The sequence below is a fragment of the Mercurialis annua genome, linkage group LG3 (assembly GCF_937616625.2).
Source record: "Mercurialis annua linkage group LG3, ddMerAnnu1.2, whole genome shotgun sequence".
Lineage (NCBI taxonomy): Eukaryota > Viridiplantae > Streptophyta > Magnoliopsida > Malpighiales > Euphorbiaceae > Mercurialis > Mercurialis annua.
This window is the reverse complement of record NC_065572.1, coordinates 65,487,610-65,505,632: the sequence shown is the minus strand read 5'-3', so window position 1 is coordinate 65,505,632 and position 18,023 is coordinate 65,487,610. Positions and strand designations below refer to the sequence as shown.

Here is an 18,023-nt window from a genome sequence, read left to right as displayed (position 1 = left end):
TTTTCATAGTTTCTTCGTGCCTGTCGTTTGTTCTTTTGGCTTCGCTAGCCAATCTGTCGAGATTTGCCTGTACTGATTCTAGTATCTTTTTTAGTATTTCGTTGTGTGGATCTTGTGCTGCTGCGTTTGGTGCTTGTTCTTCAGTGCCCAGATTGAAAGCAATTGGGTTGCTTCCCCTCATCGGATTAGTTTGGTATTGGGGTGTTGAAAAAGAGAGCCCTCCATTATTGCTTTTTTCCCCGGAGTTGAGAAGCCCGTCTTCCGTCACGTTGATTATCTCCGGAGTGCTTTTTGGGTCCATTGGTTGTTTGTCTTTCAGGTTTACTCTTTCAGAAGTCATCTTCTTCAATGAGATTTGTTTTTGAGTTCAGAAAAGCTCCTTCTTTTGAAGTTTAGTTAAGCTTTTCCCACAGACGGCGCCAATTGATGGAGTCTGCCTTCTGAACCGGTGAATAAACCTGCAAAACAGGGTAGAAGCTAACCGGACGGTGGTTGTCCGATTAACTCTCCGATGCTAAAGTCAGTTTAGAGCTTTGAGCAACGTTTTGAGTATATGAATGTAATTGTCATTCTAGGCATACCTCGTGCTCCTTTTATAGTAGTCGAATATACCTAGTAGAGTTGTATTAGGCAGGTGAATTCCTACTTTGTAGGGATTCGGCAATATCGTAGAGATTCTCCTGATTTGTCGGGATCTACCTTAATCTGATAAGAGTCCTATTTAGGAACGTCTTCCTAAATAGTCTTATCTTCCTAAAGTAGAGCTTATCCTTCCATATGTAGTGTTTGTGTCCGAATAGGACAATATTTCCATACTTAGTTGATTACCCGAATCCCGGACCCGACGCGCTGTCGGCGGATCATGTGGGATTCGGTCTTTATGTCGCCGAATCTTAAGAGATTCGGCGTCTCCTTCATATCTTTGGATCTTCAGGGGGAGTCCGGTATCACCTGAGAGTCGATCTCCTGTAACTCGGCTCCATTTTACTTACAATAGGATTCGGTATCCATCAATAACCATAAACCGACTGTCATGTAAGTAAAAATTGATCATCTTTTATTATGATTTTGCTATAGTCACTAAAGTAATAATAGTACCATAATTAATTTATAATATATAATAGGACACATTTGAATTTATTTTTCTTTAAGAGTCTATTTTTTTTTTCTTGATAATTTGGAAAAGGAGGGCGCTTGTGGGAGGAATCGAACCCACGGCCTACCAGTTTTCTGCTTAACGCTTATAGCACTTGAGCTAAAACTCATTGGTATTAAAAGTCTATTTAAACTATATGTCAAATATGAAAGACATATTTGAGCTTTTTTTCAAGTGAAACAAGTCTAATATAATTTTATTGAAATAGATACAGTTGAAAATAAAACTTGAGAATTAGTGTAAACTTAGAAAAATTAAAAAATTGGGATATAATAGCTTCAAGTTGAAAAGTGAGATATTTTTACAAAATTAGACTAATTTTCTATAGTAACAAAAATATTTTAACTATAACATACACATTTTCATAAAATTAGATAAGTAAAATTTTCTTTATTTATATTATTAATTTATCAAAAAACAATTTAAAAAATAAAATTTATTTTATTTTTATTAATTCTTTATTTTTTACTACGTGAATATAATTACCAAAATTCATAAAACTCAATGGACCAAATTAATCGAAATTACTTTTTATAGTTAATGATTGATGAAATCATTTTATCTATATTTGATTTAGATGTCATTTCTAGTTCTTCTTTCAGAACTCATAAAATTAACGAATAAAATTGTTTGAAATTGTTTTTATTAATTTAGTCTTTGTGGATAGATAAAATTAGTTTGCCTATATTTTAGGTTTAATATCATTTCTTGGATGTAAGATGTGTATACAACCACAGGTTTATTAATTATTAGAATTCATAAAACTCAATGGATCAAATTTATCAAAATTACTTTTTATAGTTTTTTCTTGGATAAATACTTTTTATTGTTAATGATTGATGAAATCATTTTATCTATTTTTGATTTAGATGTCATTTTTATAGTTCTTCTTTCATAACTCATAAAATTAACGGATAAAATTGCTGAAATTATTTTTATTAATTTAGTCTTTATGGATAGATAAAATTAATTTGTCTATATTTTAGGTTTAATATCATTTTTTGGATGGAGAAATTCTAATCTAGACCTGATTCATAAATTTTCCATGCACCTATCCAGTGAGGTGTTAGAAAATAGGAGAAATTTTTAGATAGACTCAGTCCACCACATTATTCGTGAACTAAATCAATCATATCATAACACCTTATTAAAATGATGGTATTCTTTTAATATTATTATCCAAAAATGTAAGTAAATAACAAATAAAATTACAAAAATATCCTTATTTTAATAAAGTGTTATGATATAATTGACTTATTTCATGGATAACGTGCTAGACATAGTATACATAAGAATTTTTCTAAAAAATAGTACTCCCTCCGTCCCGTTTAAGAAGTCCCATATTCTATTTTGGGATGTCCCATTTAAAAAGTCCCATTACTATTTTTAGAGTACTTTTCCATTGAATACCCTATTTTACCCTTATTTTAGTCATCTTAAAAGAGTTCTATGTAAAATTCCACTATCATTAATAGGGGCAAAACATGAAAAAACATGAAAAGACAAGAATAATTAATATTTTCTTAATCTGTGTGTAAAGTCAAATGGGACTTCTAAAGTGGGACGGAGGGAGTAGATAATTTAGCTTCTTTGCATCTACTTACTTGGATTGTATAGCCTATATTCTATAAATAGCTATCGACCATAAAAACCTACCTCAATCGAGTAATACACAAGTAGGAATTGCGCCAAACCTATATCGGGTAAGCTACAAATTAAACTGTAGTTAATTGGGTCTGCCAAACTTATGCACCACTATTAATTTTGATTTTTTATCATTGAAATTACCATTTTTTTTCAAAAAGTTAATTTATCACATAATTTTTCATGTCACACAACATATCATCACCGCTTCAGCAAATAAGCAATTTAGTATTCATTTTAAATTAAATTATAAAATTTCACAATTTTTTAGAATTTTTATTAAAAAAATATCATTATATGAGATAACATTAAAAAATATTTAATTAAATTGGAAATTAAATAAAATCTCCGAAAATAAATAACTCGTAGCGCTAATGCATTGAAAAATTTATAGATAATAAAAGTTTCATTAAATTATTAAAAACATTTAAAATAATTAACAAATAATATGAAATATTATTAAAAAAATATTATTCAGGACTGACTACTAAATAAATTCTTGAAGCTGAATTTACCTCTCAAATAAATTTAAACAACCACAGGATCTATAAAGTTTAAATTTTTAAACTAAATGAAATGGCAGTATATTAAGCTGTGTTGGAACGGTAATATTCAAAAGTTCTCTGCTAGCTGCAGCTGTAATAAACGCCTTTACTAAGCTATGGAAATCATCTTCTTCTCCAAAGGTGAAATTCTTTGTGTGGATAGCCATTCATGGAAGGATAGCGAGCCGCGCTATTCTTGTTAGCCGGAGCATTATTTCAGCTGCGGAAACTGGATGAATAATATCACTACTAAAAATTATTGATTTAGCGACGGATCAACGTAATTAGTACTAGCCTGCAATATGACATTGCGGCTGGTGGATCCCTACTGATTGAGGAGTGCTTTTCTCTCCCCAATCATTGGAGAGATAATGATAAATTTAAAAAAATTGTTATTTATGAATTTATTTACAAGTGTTTTTACGTTTTTTATAATTTATTATAGAGTTAATTACACATAAAATCATCACCTTTACACGAAATTGCAAAAATAACACGACCTTTAAAACGTGGCAATTCAAGGCACCGCCTTTCATTTATTTTCAAAAATAACACAGACACATTTTTTGTGGTGTTTTTGCTGACGTGGCATGACATGTGTCACTCTCATCGGGTGTCCAAGTCAGCAAAATTTTATCTAAAAACGTGTCCATGTTGTTTTTGAAAAGAAATGAAAGGTGATGCTTTGAATTGACACGTTTTAAAGGTCGCGTTATTTTTAAAAATTCGTGTAAAGGTGGTGATTTTATGTGTAATTAACCCTTTATTATATACTTGAAAATAATTTTCAATTGTAAGGTTTATAGTTGTTATTTTACTGTTTAGAAATTTGGCAAAAATTACGATAACAATAAATTACTAGTGTTTTATTTCTACTATATATGAAAACAAATCCAAAATTTTATTACTTAAAATTTTAAACTACTTCCCACACAATCATTAAATGGGAAAATAATTTTAGTCATAAACTAACATTAATTGTTTTCCATACAAGCAAATTGATTGTTTTTCATATAATTTATTTTTAAAAAAAGATTAATATGTAAATAATTAAGCATTATAAATTTAATGAGATGGTGAATTTAATAAGATAAGAAAGGTTAAGTCAAAAATTGCACTGAAAAAAATTATGCAATAATGAAAAAGAACAAATTCTTAAAAAGGGTTGTTTTGATCTTCTTGTTTTTTTATGTTTCTCGGAGTGTAAAAATGTCGAAAATAAAGAGAAAATGGGTAAGGCGATATTATAGTTACGTAGTGTGTAAAGCGAAATAAAGAGAGTTAACATATAGACTATAGAGTTGCAGTAGGAGAAATCAAGGGGCCATTACTATCTCTATAGTGTGAATTTCAAATAAAAAAATAAATTAAATCTTTTAACGGTTATAAATTATATGGCCATTAAGTGTTTATTTTTGATTGGGCGATAATTATTTATTGGATTATCTCTTCAATGATTGGAGAGAGAAAAGATTATTGGGGAACCACCAGTCCGTAAGGACTGGTACTAATCACGTTAATTAATGATAATCAACGTAATTAGCACCAGCTTGCAATATGAGATTGCGGGCCGGTGGTCCTCATGCACAAAATGAAAAATATTTTGTATTGGGACACAAAAACGAAAATATTTAAGGTTAACAGGCGTAATTTTATCAAAAATCCAGCTTTTTTTTACCAAATTCTACATGCATGTTAAGTTTTTAGACAGAAAAAAAAAATCGTCTGCCACATGCATTTTTTTGTCTGAAAACTTTCTTTTAAAATAAAATTAGAATTTAACAATCAAATTGAAAAGAAATTAAAATTCGGTATCCAAATTGAAACGAATAAAAATTTGGTCATCGAAAAATAAGAAATGAGATAGTTTGAATATTTCCAGTGTCAATCACCAAGATATGGTGTTAATTCCCGACTTCCTGCTAAAGTCTGTTTATATGATGCAAATTTTATGATACAAATAGTGAAAATATGGCAAGAACACAATTCACTCAATAAATTTAAATTCTAACAAACCACCATTGGTCAAAACGTTCGAAATTATAAAAACAACTTAATATTTTATTTGATCAACAAAGTTTGTAAAATTCTTGTAAGAAGAACCACCTTCACCAACACTTTTTTTAGCCATTTCTTTCAGTTTCAGAGAATTATCTTTAAAATCCTTATTAGAAACCAATTTCTCAATCTTACTCTTAATTTCATGCCTAGTTACGATCCCTTCTTCATCTGGATTTACTGCTAGACCCACATTCCAACCTTCACAAATGTAATCTCTATTATGGAATTGATCCACAATGTAAGGCCAGCACAAAAATGGCACCCCCATGCTCACACCTTCCATCGTCGAATTCCATCCGCAATGCGTAAAAAAACACGCGACGGAAGGATGAGCCAGTACGTTCTCTTGCGGAGCCCATTTTACTATCTTCCCATAGTTTTGAATTCTTTCCGTAAATCCGTTGAGGAATTCTGCTTTCGCTTCATTGTCCGTTGTAAAATCTGACCTAACAACCCATAAAAATGGTCGGCCTGTGATTTCAAGACCGTGTGCGAGTTCAATTAATTGCTTCTGATTGCATACTACCGAGCTGCCGAATGCAACATAAATGACTGATCCATTAGGTTGTTGATCGAGCCATTTTAAGCAAGTTGAATCCTCTGACCATAAGTTTCCGACAAAAGGTCCGAATTGAGAATTTTCCAGCAATGGACCGATAGGTAAGATGTTTGTAATCAAGTGATAGGCTGACGGTTCGAGTTCATAAAAGGAATTCACAATTACAGAATCGGAAATTCTGAAATATTCTGGAGTGTTTTTGACAAAATTCCTGTATATAAATTTTTGTCCTTTTGAATCGCCATTGGTACTCCATAGAAGTTCATTTATATTCCATGCAGGAATTTCTTTAGATAAAGAAACCGGTTCTTCTTGGATAGGAAGCCCTGCGGTGAATTTCAGTTATTTTACCAAATATTAACAAAAAATGTAGACGAACTCAGTTTATTAGGTACGCTTAAAAATTGTTTATTTATAGCGTAACACATAATGATATTGGGTAAAATCGTTCATCAATAAAGAGCACTAAATTCTCATTAGAACATTACTCATCAGTGATCGATATGTAGGATATTAGTTGAAAATTATTAAAACGATTACGTAATTTTTTAGTATAAAAATTCAACCAATTAAGATGATATAAAGAAAATTTAACAAGAAAACAATTTTTTATCTTGTGTCTGTATATAAGAGATCATTCATTTAGCTCGTGAGGCTCACAAGTCTCTTTATCTAATAATAGATTTCAACTCAAAATTAAACTCAAGTAGCTCGAGATTGACTTCAAAATTTTGATTATTCTTTCAATAGCCTAGAGTAATTTACAGTATTTTTTTTTTTGGATAAATGAATTTACAGTATTTACATCCGTACTTACCATAAATGTCAATGATTCCATCCTCAATAAGCTTAGGAGCATGCAGTACCAGCGCCAAATTTCCTAATCCATAAGGTATAAATGCCGCAGTCTTGATACACATCTTCTTGGCTACTTCTAGCGCCCACCCATTTGCTATATCACCAATGAAATGTGTAACTTGTGCATCACGGTTCATCTGATTCACGTTTTCGATCAGATTTTGCAGATGAACCCGCATATACTTCGGTCCATCCTCCAGTAATTCCCATGTATCTAGCTCGTCGGGGTTCGACTCCAATCTGTCCGGAATCGTAGCTAAACTTATCGGACATCGGTCTGCGATTTCTGGAGACATTGCAGACACAATTTTCAAGTGTATGGACTGTGTGTTAACAAAAGTGACCTTGATGCCGTGGCTAGCTAGCTTGTATGCCAACTTCATAAGAGGAGCAACATGGCCCTGTGCTGGGTAAGGTACAAGTATCACATGTGGTTTACTAGTAAAACCCATATTATCTAATTAAAAAACAAATTGTTGAATGAATTGAGATCGCAAATTGTTCCACATATATATATACTACATGACCGAGAAGGATCTAATAATTGAGTGAGGTTCTTGGACTCCCCTTTTTGTATATATATTATATACATATATATTAGACATTTATATATGTATATATGAATTCATCAAAAAAATATATGTATATATGTATTTGTTTATTGAAATCTACTATTTCTCAAGATAGTATAATGAATTCGATAAACTTTTAACAAGAAATTAATGACCAAATAAAAATTTGAGTATTTCATCATTGCAAAGTCAGAATTTTTATTTATAAATACAAAAGTTTTATTTGCGAAACGACATGATGTTCGACTGTTTTTTTCAATTATTTTATTGTTTGGTTTAACGATTTTTTTTTTAAAAAAGCATAAGGTTCTTTTAATTAAATATTTATCAATTATAGCAAGCGGAAAAAATAAGGTAGGGCGCAGTTGTCTCCATAAAAGGATGATGATTCATTTGGTTTTGGCTGCCAGAGGGAGAAGCCTCCTTTACGCCTCCCTCTGACCGCTCATGAGTTTAGTTATCAAATTTAGCTCATAACGGAGGAAAATTTAGGACTATGGCAAAATAAACCGAACATTTGCCGAAAATTTCAGTTCTATCCAAACTCTTAAAACGTCTTAATAATATTTAAAATCGTATTATATCATTTTAAAAATATCACAACTCAAAAATAAGTGTGCTGATGCTGATGTGTCGCTGACGTGGACTTTCACATATTTTTCATTTATGAAAAATATTTTAAGAATTGAACATACCGGTGACTTTCGCTGATTGAAAATAATGAAATTTTTTGCTAAACGTAAGATCTTATTGGGTCATCATTTGCATCTTTTGTTTTATATTTTTCATTCATGACAAAAAGATGGCAGTTCTAGTCAATGGTACACAAGCATCAACACACTCTTTTTCAACTTGGGATTTTTAAAATGATAGAATACGATATTAGTTATTATCGAAACGTTTTGAAGGTTTAGACATAAACAAGACTTTCGTTAAATGTTTGTCTTCTTTTTTTTGTCATTAGGCCTAAAATTTAAGTTTAATGGTGTTAAAAGGTCAAATTTTTAAAGTTTTTACAAATTTATTTAAATCTTTTAAATTTTATAAATCTATCTCAATTGTAATTTTATTTAATTTTTTCAATCAATTTAATTATGTTAACCTTTTACTGTATTACAATATCCATTTGTCTTTTTTGTTCATTTTAAAATTAAAATATTTTTTCTCTTTAGCTTTAACCACCGCAAAATGTAAATTGAAAACCAAATTTAGATATTGTTTTTGAATTAGGAGTTAAAGTTTACTATTTTAAAAGAATGGATTTCACTAATTAATAAGTTAGTATAGAAATACAACTGAAAATTCAAACAATCAAAATGATTGAATCTTTTTTAATAGAATTGCAAGACAATTATTAAATCCAAAAAGATTTACAATATTTAAATATTTTGAACACATTTACAAAAAATTCAAAAATATATGACTTTTAAGCACACCATAAAGCCTAAAATTTATAATCTAGTGCATTCATTTAACATCTTATAAGAAAAAAGTTCATTTAACCTACATATTATGAAAAATGTAGTGTAATTTTCATTAACTTTTTTTTTTGGATCCATCACATATTGTGATGGGTAGGGGTGAGCAAAAACCGAATCAAACCATTAATCTGATCCAAACCAACCCAAAATTAATTTTGGTTTGGTTAAAATGGTTAAAATGGATTGGTTTGTTTTCAAATTATAAAAAAGTATGGTTTTTGGTTTTGGTTTGTTTTTAACTAGTGGTTAACCGAACCGACCGAAAAACCGAAGTTTACAATAATATTATTTTTATTAATATTTATATATGTTTAAATAAATATAAAATTTATTTATTGAAATATTCATATAAAAATATAATATGTGTGTATAGATACATATATGAAAATAAAACATATAAACTAATACACACATATAAGTAAAAATTATTATGCATAATTTTAATTATTGCGTATAATTATATATAATTTTTATCTAAATCTATATTAATCAAACCGAACTAAATCGAACCGAAACCGATGCTAAAGTTTGGTTAACCGAACCGAAATTTTACATAAATGTTTGGCGTGGTTTGGTTTTTATATTTTTCCTTAAAATATGGTTTGGTTTTGGAATTTATTAAATCAAACCGAACCGAACCATGCTCACCCCTAGTGATGGGGATTTTGTTGCAAAGTGCTTAAACATTATTTGGTGTTGAAATCATTGCCTGCGTTTTGCTATTGTAATTAAGTGTCTATACATTTGTGATTGATTGCAGCTTGCGGTATCTAATTAACAGCCGGCCACTATGTTTTTGTTTATTAATGTTAATTAATTTGAGTTTGTCCGTTTAGAAAGTTGTCAATATCTAAACTTACATTTAAAACAATCAGAATCCTCCGGTGACATAGGGTTTATAAAATGTTAATTTTATTGTATAGGAATAATGTTGTGGAATCTAGAGTATCTTACTATTTTGTTTTGCATTTTAATTTTATCAAGTGGGTGTTTGGTTCAGTTTTTCGATGGGGATTAGTTTTTATTTTTTTAAAAATTCCACTAAAACGTCTGGTGAGAATTTTATACGTGTGTCCATTGTTCATAACTAAACGGCATTATTAATATTGATTATAAGTGAGTTGGATTTCTATTGAAACAATGGTATGAATAGACTAAATCTACAAAGATAAATTATTTTATATATCTATAACTTTAACAATTTTAATAGACATTATTATAAAAAAATTGAACAATCTGATCCGTTAATTTTATAAACTGAGACAGATATATTCACGGTGTATTTAGTCCGACATGGATTGATTATGTGGATTTATTTGACTGGTTCACATAGAAAAATAAATAATCATATTTTTAATCGAATTGAAATTGAATATAATTATTTGAACTCATTAAATTAATCTGTCAAGCTGATCAAATATTTTTAGAAATATTTATGTTTAAAAATCGAAATTATAAATATATAAAATTATTTTGGCATCTATAAAGCACTTTTGGCTCAATGAAATTCTTGAATTTTCTACCTTAATTCAATTCTTGAACTGGCTAATTGGACTGGGCCGAACACCAACTCAGAGAGTTGTTCTTAGTGCCTTGATCCAGCCCATGGGCCAACTCATTGGATAAGGCCGACTCATGGACCGACTTACTCCAACATAGGCACTTTAAAGTAGAATATAAATATAGTTTATATGTATATTTGGATATATCTAATTTTAAAAATTATAATTAGAATATCAATTTCACGAGAATTGAATTTAATACCATGCCAAGCTTTTATGATAGTATATGAGGTTGGGGGCTCAATCCCCAACTCTCTCAGGATGTGTTGTCTCTCTCAGGATGTGTTGTCTGTTTAAAAAATGTCCAACTATACTAATAAACTCCCGCTAACCTCCATTAATAATTAGAATAAATTTATCTTTGATAAAAAAAATTAATACCATAATTAGATAAATTAAAATTGTTTATTAATTAAATTTATAAAAATGAAAAATTAATAATAATGATAAACAACATAAAGTATTGCTTTTTTCTATTAATTTTCAATTCAATAGATTTTTAATAAATACAGTTGTTGCATATGATGGAGAATAAATTTAACTTACTAATCATCTATTCCTAAAAGACGTTGGCCTATAAATTATAATCGAGCATCTCAAATTATTTTTATTATCACATCTACCGAATAATAGAAGATATTCAGCAATTTATAACTAAATCATTAAAAATCATCTATCCACATATAACAAATAATGCAAATAGTGGTATGACTCATCTTTTATAATTATATTTTTTATTACCTCTTTTAATCAATTACCTTTAATTCCTAACGCATTAATCGATCTAGCATCAAGTAGTTAGTGCCAAATTAACTACTAGCATTAAATTTAATAATAAAAGCTATATGAACAAACAATAGTTTATTAAAATTTAATTTAACTATTTATTCATACTTCCCACTGTATTATAGATTAATTTAGAAAGACGTCATAAAATTAAAAAAAAAATGCAAACAATAGAAAATTATATAATCAAAGAGAATGAAGAATAAATTAAATTTGATTTGCCTCAAAAATAATTTTCTTCAATAAAAAAATTACATTACTTGGATAATTTAACAAGTCAAGCGCAAACATCCGAGCATGAGTTTATTAAGTTTCTATAAACACCTTCAAATAATTTAATTCTTAATTTTCAAGAAACCTTAAGCTATCTTGTCTGAGTTGTATGAAAAACATGAATTTGTTATAAATCTCTAAAGATTATAAAATATTCACTTAATGAAAAGAGGTCAATTTACAAGTAAGCAAATGTGATGCGCATATTATCAATTTTCATATTATCATAAGCTAGACACTTCCAAATATTTTAATGCATTCAAAAAATGAAGGTATTATATATATTGTAATCCAAATGAACAATTGCATTACATTCATAGGCATAAATAAATCCATTTTAAAACATTAATGGATTAAGTGAGATAGAAAATTCATTAAAAGTTTAGTTGTTTTCCGCCGTATAATATAAGGGTATATTTGTTCCTTTTTCCTTATTTTTCTTGTCGAAGATGAAATATCATTAGTGATTATAATTGACTATCAAAGTTTCAAAGCGGCACAAAAAGCTTCAATTCTAGTCACGATATTGGGCTAGACAAATACAACGAAATATGGCATTTCTCGGCTACATAAGGGCCACCCAAAATGATCTATTGCATTAAACTCGAAAAACTAAATCTACAAATAGATTTAAATAAATGGGTATAATAATTTATAGGTTTAAGAAAAATACGCAAACAATATTCTAGATCAATAATGAATCTAAAAGACATACTCGAGGTGTAAAATTTCCAAATCCGCAAACTGAACTTCCAAATCAAGAGCGGAATATTCAAGATTCGCCTATCCAAGAGAGTAGACAATTTCTAGACGATCTCTAGTAGAAACTTCTAATTTAAAGAAAAGAGAAACTCATATAGAATAGAAGAATAAAAAATAAACAACCATAAACTAGTAATATATGATAAAATCATTTATTTGGAGTACGGTGCGAAAATTTTAAAAAATATGAATAATCTATTTCTATCACATAATTGGATATGAAAATATTAGCTTATACCATCAAAAACAAAAAAAACTAATGCTTGATTTGTTCAACAAAGCTTAAAAGGTTCTTGTAAGAAGTACCACCTTCACCAACACTAATTTTAGCCATTTCTTTCAGTTTCAGAGAATTAATTTTTATATCCTCATCACAAATCAATTTCTCTATCTTGCTCTTAATTTCATGCCTAGTTACAATTCCTTTTTCATCAGGATTTACCACTAGGCCAACTTTCCAAGCTTCACAAATATAATCCTTATTATGAAATTGATCCCCCATGTAAGGCCAGCATAAAAATGGTACCCCCATGCTAACACCTTCCATAATCGAATTCCATCCGCAATGCGAAACGAAACACGCGATCGAAGGATGAGCCAATACCTTCTCCTGAGGAGCCCATTTAACTATTTTTCCATAATTTTGAATTCTCTCCAAAATGTTACGATCAGAAAATTCTTTAGTCGCTTCATTATTCGTTAAAAAATCTGATCTAACAACCCATAAAAATGGACGGCCTGTGACTTCAAGACCATGTGCTAGTTCATTAAATTGGTGCTGATTGAAAAATACTGAGCTGCCGAATGCGATGTAGATGACTGATCTCGAAGGTTGTTGATCGAGCCAGCTTAAACAAGTTGAATCCTCTGACCACAAGTTTCCGGCAAACGGTCCGAATTGAGAATGTTCTAGCAATGGACCAATTGGTAAGATGTTTGGAATCAAGTGGTAGGCTGATGGTTCAAGTTCGTAAAAGGAATTGACTATTATGAAATCAGAAATTTTGATGTACTCAGGAATGTTTTCGACACACTGTCTGTATACAAATTTTTGTACTTCTGTATCGCCATTGATGTTCCATACGAGCTCGTTTATATTCCAGGGAGGAATCTCTTTGGATATGGAAACTGGTTCTTCTTGGATTGGAATTCCTGCAGTGAATTTTAAGTGTTTTATCAAATATTACCAACAAATATGTTATCAGAATCATTTAGTACAAAAAATTTATAATAAAAAAAGCTACTTGTGCTTACCAAAAACATCAATGATTCCAGCCTGAACAAGCTTAGGAGCATGCAGTACCAGTGCCAAATTTCCCAGTCCATAAGGTACAAATGTGACCGTCTTGATACACATCTTCTTGGCTACATCTAGCGGCCACACATTTGCTATATCAGCAATAAGATGCGTTACATGCGCATCATTGTTCGTCTGATTAATATTTTCGATCAGATTATGCAGATGAACTCGCATAAGCTTTGGTGCATTCTCTATTGATTCCGGCTTAACTTGCTCTCCAGGATTAGACTCCCATCCGCCAGGAATCGCAGCTAAATTTATCGGACATTGGTCTGCGATTTCTCGAGACATTGCAGACATAATTTGCATGTGTATGGACTCCGTGTTAACAAAAGTGACCTTGATGCCGTGGCTAGCAAGATTGTTCGCCAATTTCATGAGAGGAGCAACATGGCCTTGGGCTGGAAAAGGTACAAGTATCACATGTGGTTTACTAGTAAAACCCATATTTTAAACCTAAATAAATAATCACAGATTGTTGAATGAATTGAGACCATAAATTACTATATATAAATATAATGTATGAGATTCTCAAGGTATAAATTTTTTGAATACACTTAAACATTATCCGTTGATGGTATGGTGATTTTGTTGCAAAGCGCTTGAACATTATTCGTTGATGAGATCTTTGCCTGCGCTTAAAGGGTATCTAACAGCCGGCTACTATGTTTTTGTTTGTTTACTAATGTTTTGTCCATTTAGAAAGATGTATGTCAGTATCTAGACTTACATTACAACTCTCAGAATTCTCTAGAGACAATTAGCGGATAATAGATACCGGAGATATCCAAACTTCGCTTCATTTTAATGCATGAATTTTAGTTTTTTATTTTTATTTTGATTATCAAACTTTGTTTTTTTTTTTAATTTGGTTACCAAATTTTAATTTCTTTTCAATTTGGCTATCAAGTTCTATTTCTTTTTTTAATTTGGTTACAAAATTTAGCGGGCACGTTATCTTTTTGCCTAAAAAGTTTTATTGAAATGATTTTAAAATTTAGTAACCAAAAAAAAAAAAATCAAAGTTCAGCTCACCAAAATAAATATTGAATTAGTTTGAATACTCCCGATGTCTATTATCCGAAATTTGGAAAATATGCTAAAACTGACGATTTTGAAAGTTTGGAGCCACAAACGAAAAAAATAAAAGGTGGAATATTTTTAGAGGATTAAGAACAATGTCGTATTTTATGTCAATAATATATAAATAATAGTTAAAAAAGATGAAGGATCTAATTAATATAAATAAGTTTACTATCTCAACATTTTTTGTAATATGTAAACTTGATCTTAAGCAATTATAAAAAAAAAGTTATTTTTATGCATAACTAGTTTATAATTAGAGAGCAAATTAAAAAATCTACCAAAATTGTTCTAAAACTATTTACAGTATTTTGAAGAAAAAAAAATTCACCCAAATGTATCCTTTTTATTGGCTAAACTGAAGTATTTGATAAATCAAAAAATGAAAGTTTAAGGATTTTAAAATGGGTTTATCCTTTTTTATTCAATACTCTCTTCATCCTATTTTATTAATCTCTTTTCTTATTTTTTACATAAATTAAAAATAAATGAAATATTATAGAATCAAAAAAGAGAGGGAAGATTTGAACACTAAAATTCTCAGATTTAAATATCACATAATTACATATAGCAACAATAGTTTATTATACCACCAAAAACAACCTAATGCTTTATTTGACCAACAAAGCTCAAAAAATGCTTGTAAGAAGTACCATCTTCACCAACACTCTTTTTAACTATTTCTTTCAGTTTGAGAGAATTAGCTTTTATATCCTTATCAGAGACCAATTCCTCAATCTTGCTCTTAATCTCATGCCTAGTAACAATCCCATTTTCATCTGAATTTACAGCCAGACCCACTTTCCAAGCTTCACAAATGTAATTTCTGTTATGGAATTGATCCACAATGTAAGGCCAACATAAAAATGGCACCCCCATGCTCACACCTTCCATCGTAGAATTCCATCCGCAATGCGAAAAGAAACACGCAATCGAAGGATGAGCCAATACCTTCTCCTGCGGAGCCCAGTTTACTATTTTTCCAAAATTTTGAATTCTCTTCAAAATGTCAGAGTCCATAAATTCTTCAATTGCTCCGTTATCCTTTGTAAAATCTGACCTAACAACCCACAAAAATGGACGGCCTGTGATTGCAAGACCATGTGCTAGTTCAATAAATCGATGTTGATTGCAGATCACTGTGCTGCCGAATGCGGCGTAGATGACTGATCCGGTAGGCTGTTGATCGAGCCATCTTGAGCAAGTTGAATCCTCCGGCCATAAGTTCCCAGCAAAAAGTCCAGTGTGGGCACTTGCGAGCAGTGGACCGATAGGTAAAATGTTTGGAATCAAGTGACAGGCTGATGGTTCGAGTTCATAAGAGGAATTCGCTACTACAGAATCAGAAATTTTTATATGTTCTGTAATATTTTTGATAAAATGCTTGTATATAAACTTCTGTCTTTCCGAGTCGCCATTAATACTCCATGCGAGTTCATTTATGTTCCATGTAGGAAGTTCTTTAGATAGAGAAACCAACTGATCTTCTTGGATTGGAAGTCCTGCGGTGAATTTCAAGTATTTTATCAAATACTAACCAAAAAAATTTGATGAATCAAGTTCATTACTACTAGAGGATTATAAACTTTCTATTCACATTGTGACACTCGATGTAATTAGTTAAAATCTTTAATCATTAAAAACCGTTCAATTATACTTAAAAAGATCATTTGATGTGGACTATAATATTAAACGATGATTCCAATTCAATTCTGTCATGTGTGATGCTATAATGAAAAATTAATTTACCTACTCATTGAGTAATTGCACTTACCATAATCATCTAGAATTCCAGCCTCAACAAGCTTAGGAGCATGCAGCATCATTGCCAAGTTTCCTAGCGCATAAGGTAGAAATGAGACAGTCTTGATACACATCTTCTTGGCTACTTCTAGTGCCCACAAATTTGCTATATCGGCAATAAGATGCGTAACATGCGTATCATTGTTCGCACAATTAATACTTTCGATCAGATTTTGGAGATGAACCCACATATGCTTTGGTCCATTCTCTATCAATTTCTTTCTGTCTTGCTCACCGGACGAGTTAGACTCCAATCCATCAGGAATCGCGACTAGATTTATCGGACAATGGTGTGCGGTTTCAGGAGACATTGCGGACACAATTTTCATGTGTATGAACTCTGTGTTAACAAAGGTGACCTTGATGCCGTGGCTAGCAAGATTGTACGCCAATTTCATGAGAGGAGCAACATGGCCCTGGGCTGGGTACGGTACGAGTATCACATGTGGTTTACTACTACGACCCATCTCACTAGCTCAACAAAAGTTTCAGCTGCTCTGCTCCTCCTGCTCTGATTTGAATTATGCAGTGGAATGGACGGTGTGGATTCGTTTAATACCCGTGAACGGTTGGGATTATCTGCAGTTTCAATTATTGTGGCTTTTTTTTCTTCTAATTATTGTGGCTCTCTTTTATTTCTAATTACTGTGGCTCTTAAGATTTCGCTGTGGGGCAGACCGCATGTCGCACATGTCTCTCAGGCAGGCTGAATATTTATATGTTTAGGCTGAAGAGTAAATAGGCATTATGAATTTTTAATTTTAAATTAGGTCCCTACCATTTCAAAATCGGTCCATCGAATCCGATCACTTTTATCTAGCAGTGTTAACGAAACATTACATGTTGTTACTCTCTGCCTACGTGAACATCCATATCATTTTCCACATGAGAAAAATTGATATAATTCAAGTCAATTTAAGTGTGATATCACCAATTGGGCGCAATTCAATTGGCATATTGGAGCCTGTTTCAAAACTGTGAAGATCTGGTGTTGGAGCAAATTGACCAACAAAGAAAAAATAAGTGAGATATTTTAGTTAATGACCAGTACTTATGCTTACCATAAAAATCTATAATTCCAGCCTCATCAAGCTTAGGAGCATGCAGCATCAGTGCCAAGTTTCCTAGTCCATAAGGTACAAATGCCCCAGTCTTGATGCACATTTTCTTGGCTACTTCTAGAGCCCAACCATGTACTATATCAGCAATTACATACGTTACATGTGCATCATTATTCGCCCGATTAATATTTTCGATCAGATTTTGCAGATGAGCTCGCATACACTTCGGTGCATTCTCTATCGATTCCCATTTTTCTTCCTCCCCGGGATTAGACTCCCATCCGTCAGGAACCGCAACTAAATTTATCGGACATTGGTCCGTGATTTCTTGAGACATTGCAGATGTAATTTTCATGTGTATGGACTCTGTGTTGACAAAGGTGACCTTGATGCCATGGCTAGCAAGATTATATGCCAATTTCATGAGAGGAGCAACATGGCCCTGTGCTGGGTATGGTATAAGTATCACATGTGGTTTGGTAGTACCATTTGAATTTGACATTTTATGAGTGAATGA

At 31.1% G+C, this 18,023-nt stretch overlaps 4 protein-coding genes across 4 annotated transcripts; all 4 read right to left on the bottom strand.

The window, feature by feature from the left end:
• Positions 1-5,359: 5,359 nt before the first annotated feature.
• On the bottom strand, positions 5,360-7,275 carry LOC126673369 (UDP-glycosyltransferase 83A1-like). Its single transcript, XM_050367490.2, has 2 exons — positions 6,783-7,275; positions 5,360-6,291 (listed from the first exon to the last, which is right to left on the bottom strand). Exons 1-2 carry the CDS (start codon positions 7,273-7,275, stop codon positions 5,399-5,401), a joined length of 1,386 nt encoding a protein of 461 aa, XP_050223447.1. The 3' UTR covers positions 5,360-5,398.
• A 5,225-nt stretch (positions 7,276-12,500) lies between these two features.
• LOC126672870 (UDP-glycosyltransferase 83A1-like) lies at positions 12,501-14,008 on the bottom strand. The gene is made up of 2 exons (XM_050366818.2): positions 13,514-14,008; positions 12,501-13,411 (listed from the first exon to the last, which is right to left on the bottom strand). The coding sequence occupies exons 1-2, from the start codon at positions 14,004-14,006 to the stop codon at positions 12,516-12,518; spliced, it is 1,389 nt and encodes a 462-aa protein (XP_050222775.1). The 5' UTR covers positions 14,007-14,008; the 3' UTR covers positions 12,501-12,515.
• Positions 14,009-15,143: 1,135 nt separating this feature from the next.
• LOC126673368 (UDP-glycosyltransferase 83A1-like) lies at positions 15,144-16,976 on the bottom strand. The gene is made up of 2 exons (XM_050367488.2): positions 16,417-16,976; positions 15,144-16,144 (listed from the first exon to the last, which is right to left on the bottom strand). The coding sequence occupies exons 1-2, from the start codon at positions 16,910-16,912 to the stop codon at positions 15,246-15,248; spliced, it is 1,395 nt and encodes a 464-aa protein (XP_050223445.1). The 5' UTR covers positions 16,913-16,976; the 3' UTR covers positions 15,144-15,245.
• Positions 16,977-17,081: 105 nt separating this feature from the next.
• LOC130015286 (UDP-glycosyltransferase 83A1-like) lies at positions 17,082-18,008 on the bottom strand. Its single transcript, XM_056105082.1, has one exon. It carries the CDS (start codon positions 18,006-18,008, stop codon positions 17,415-17,417), a length of 594 nt encoding a protein of 197 aa, XP_055961057.1. The 3' UTR covers positions 17,082-17,414.
• Positions 18,009-18,023: the final 15 nt, after the last annotated feature.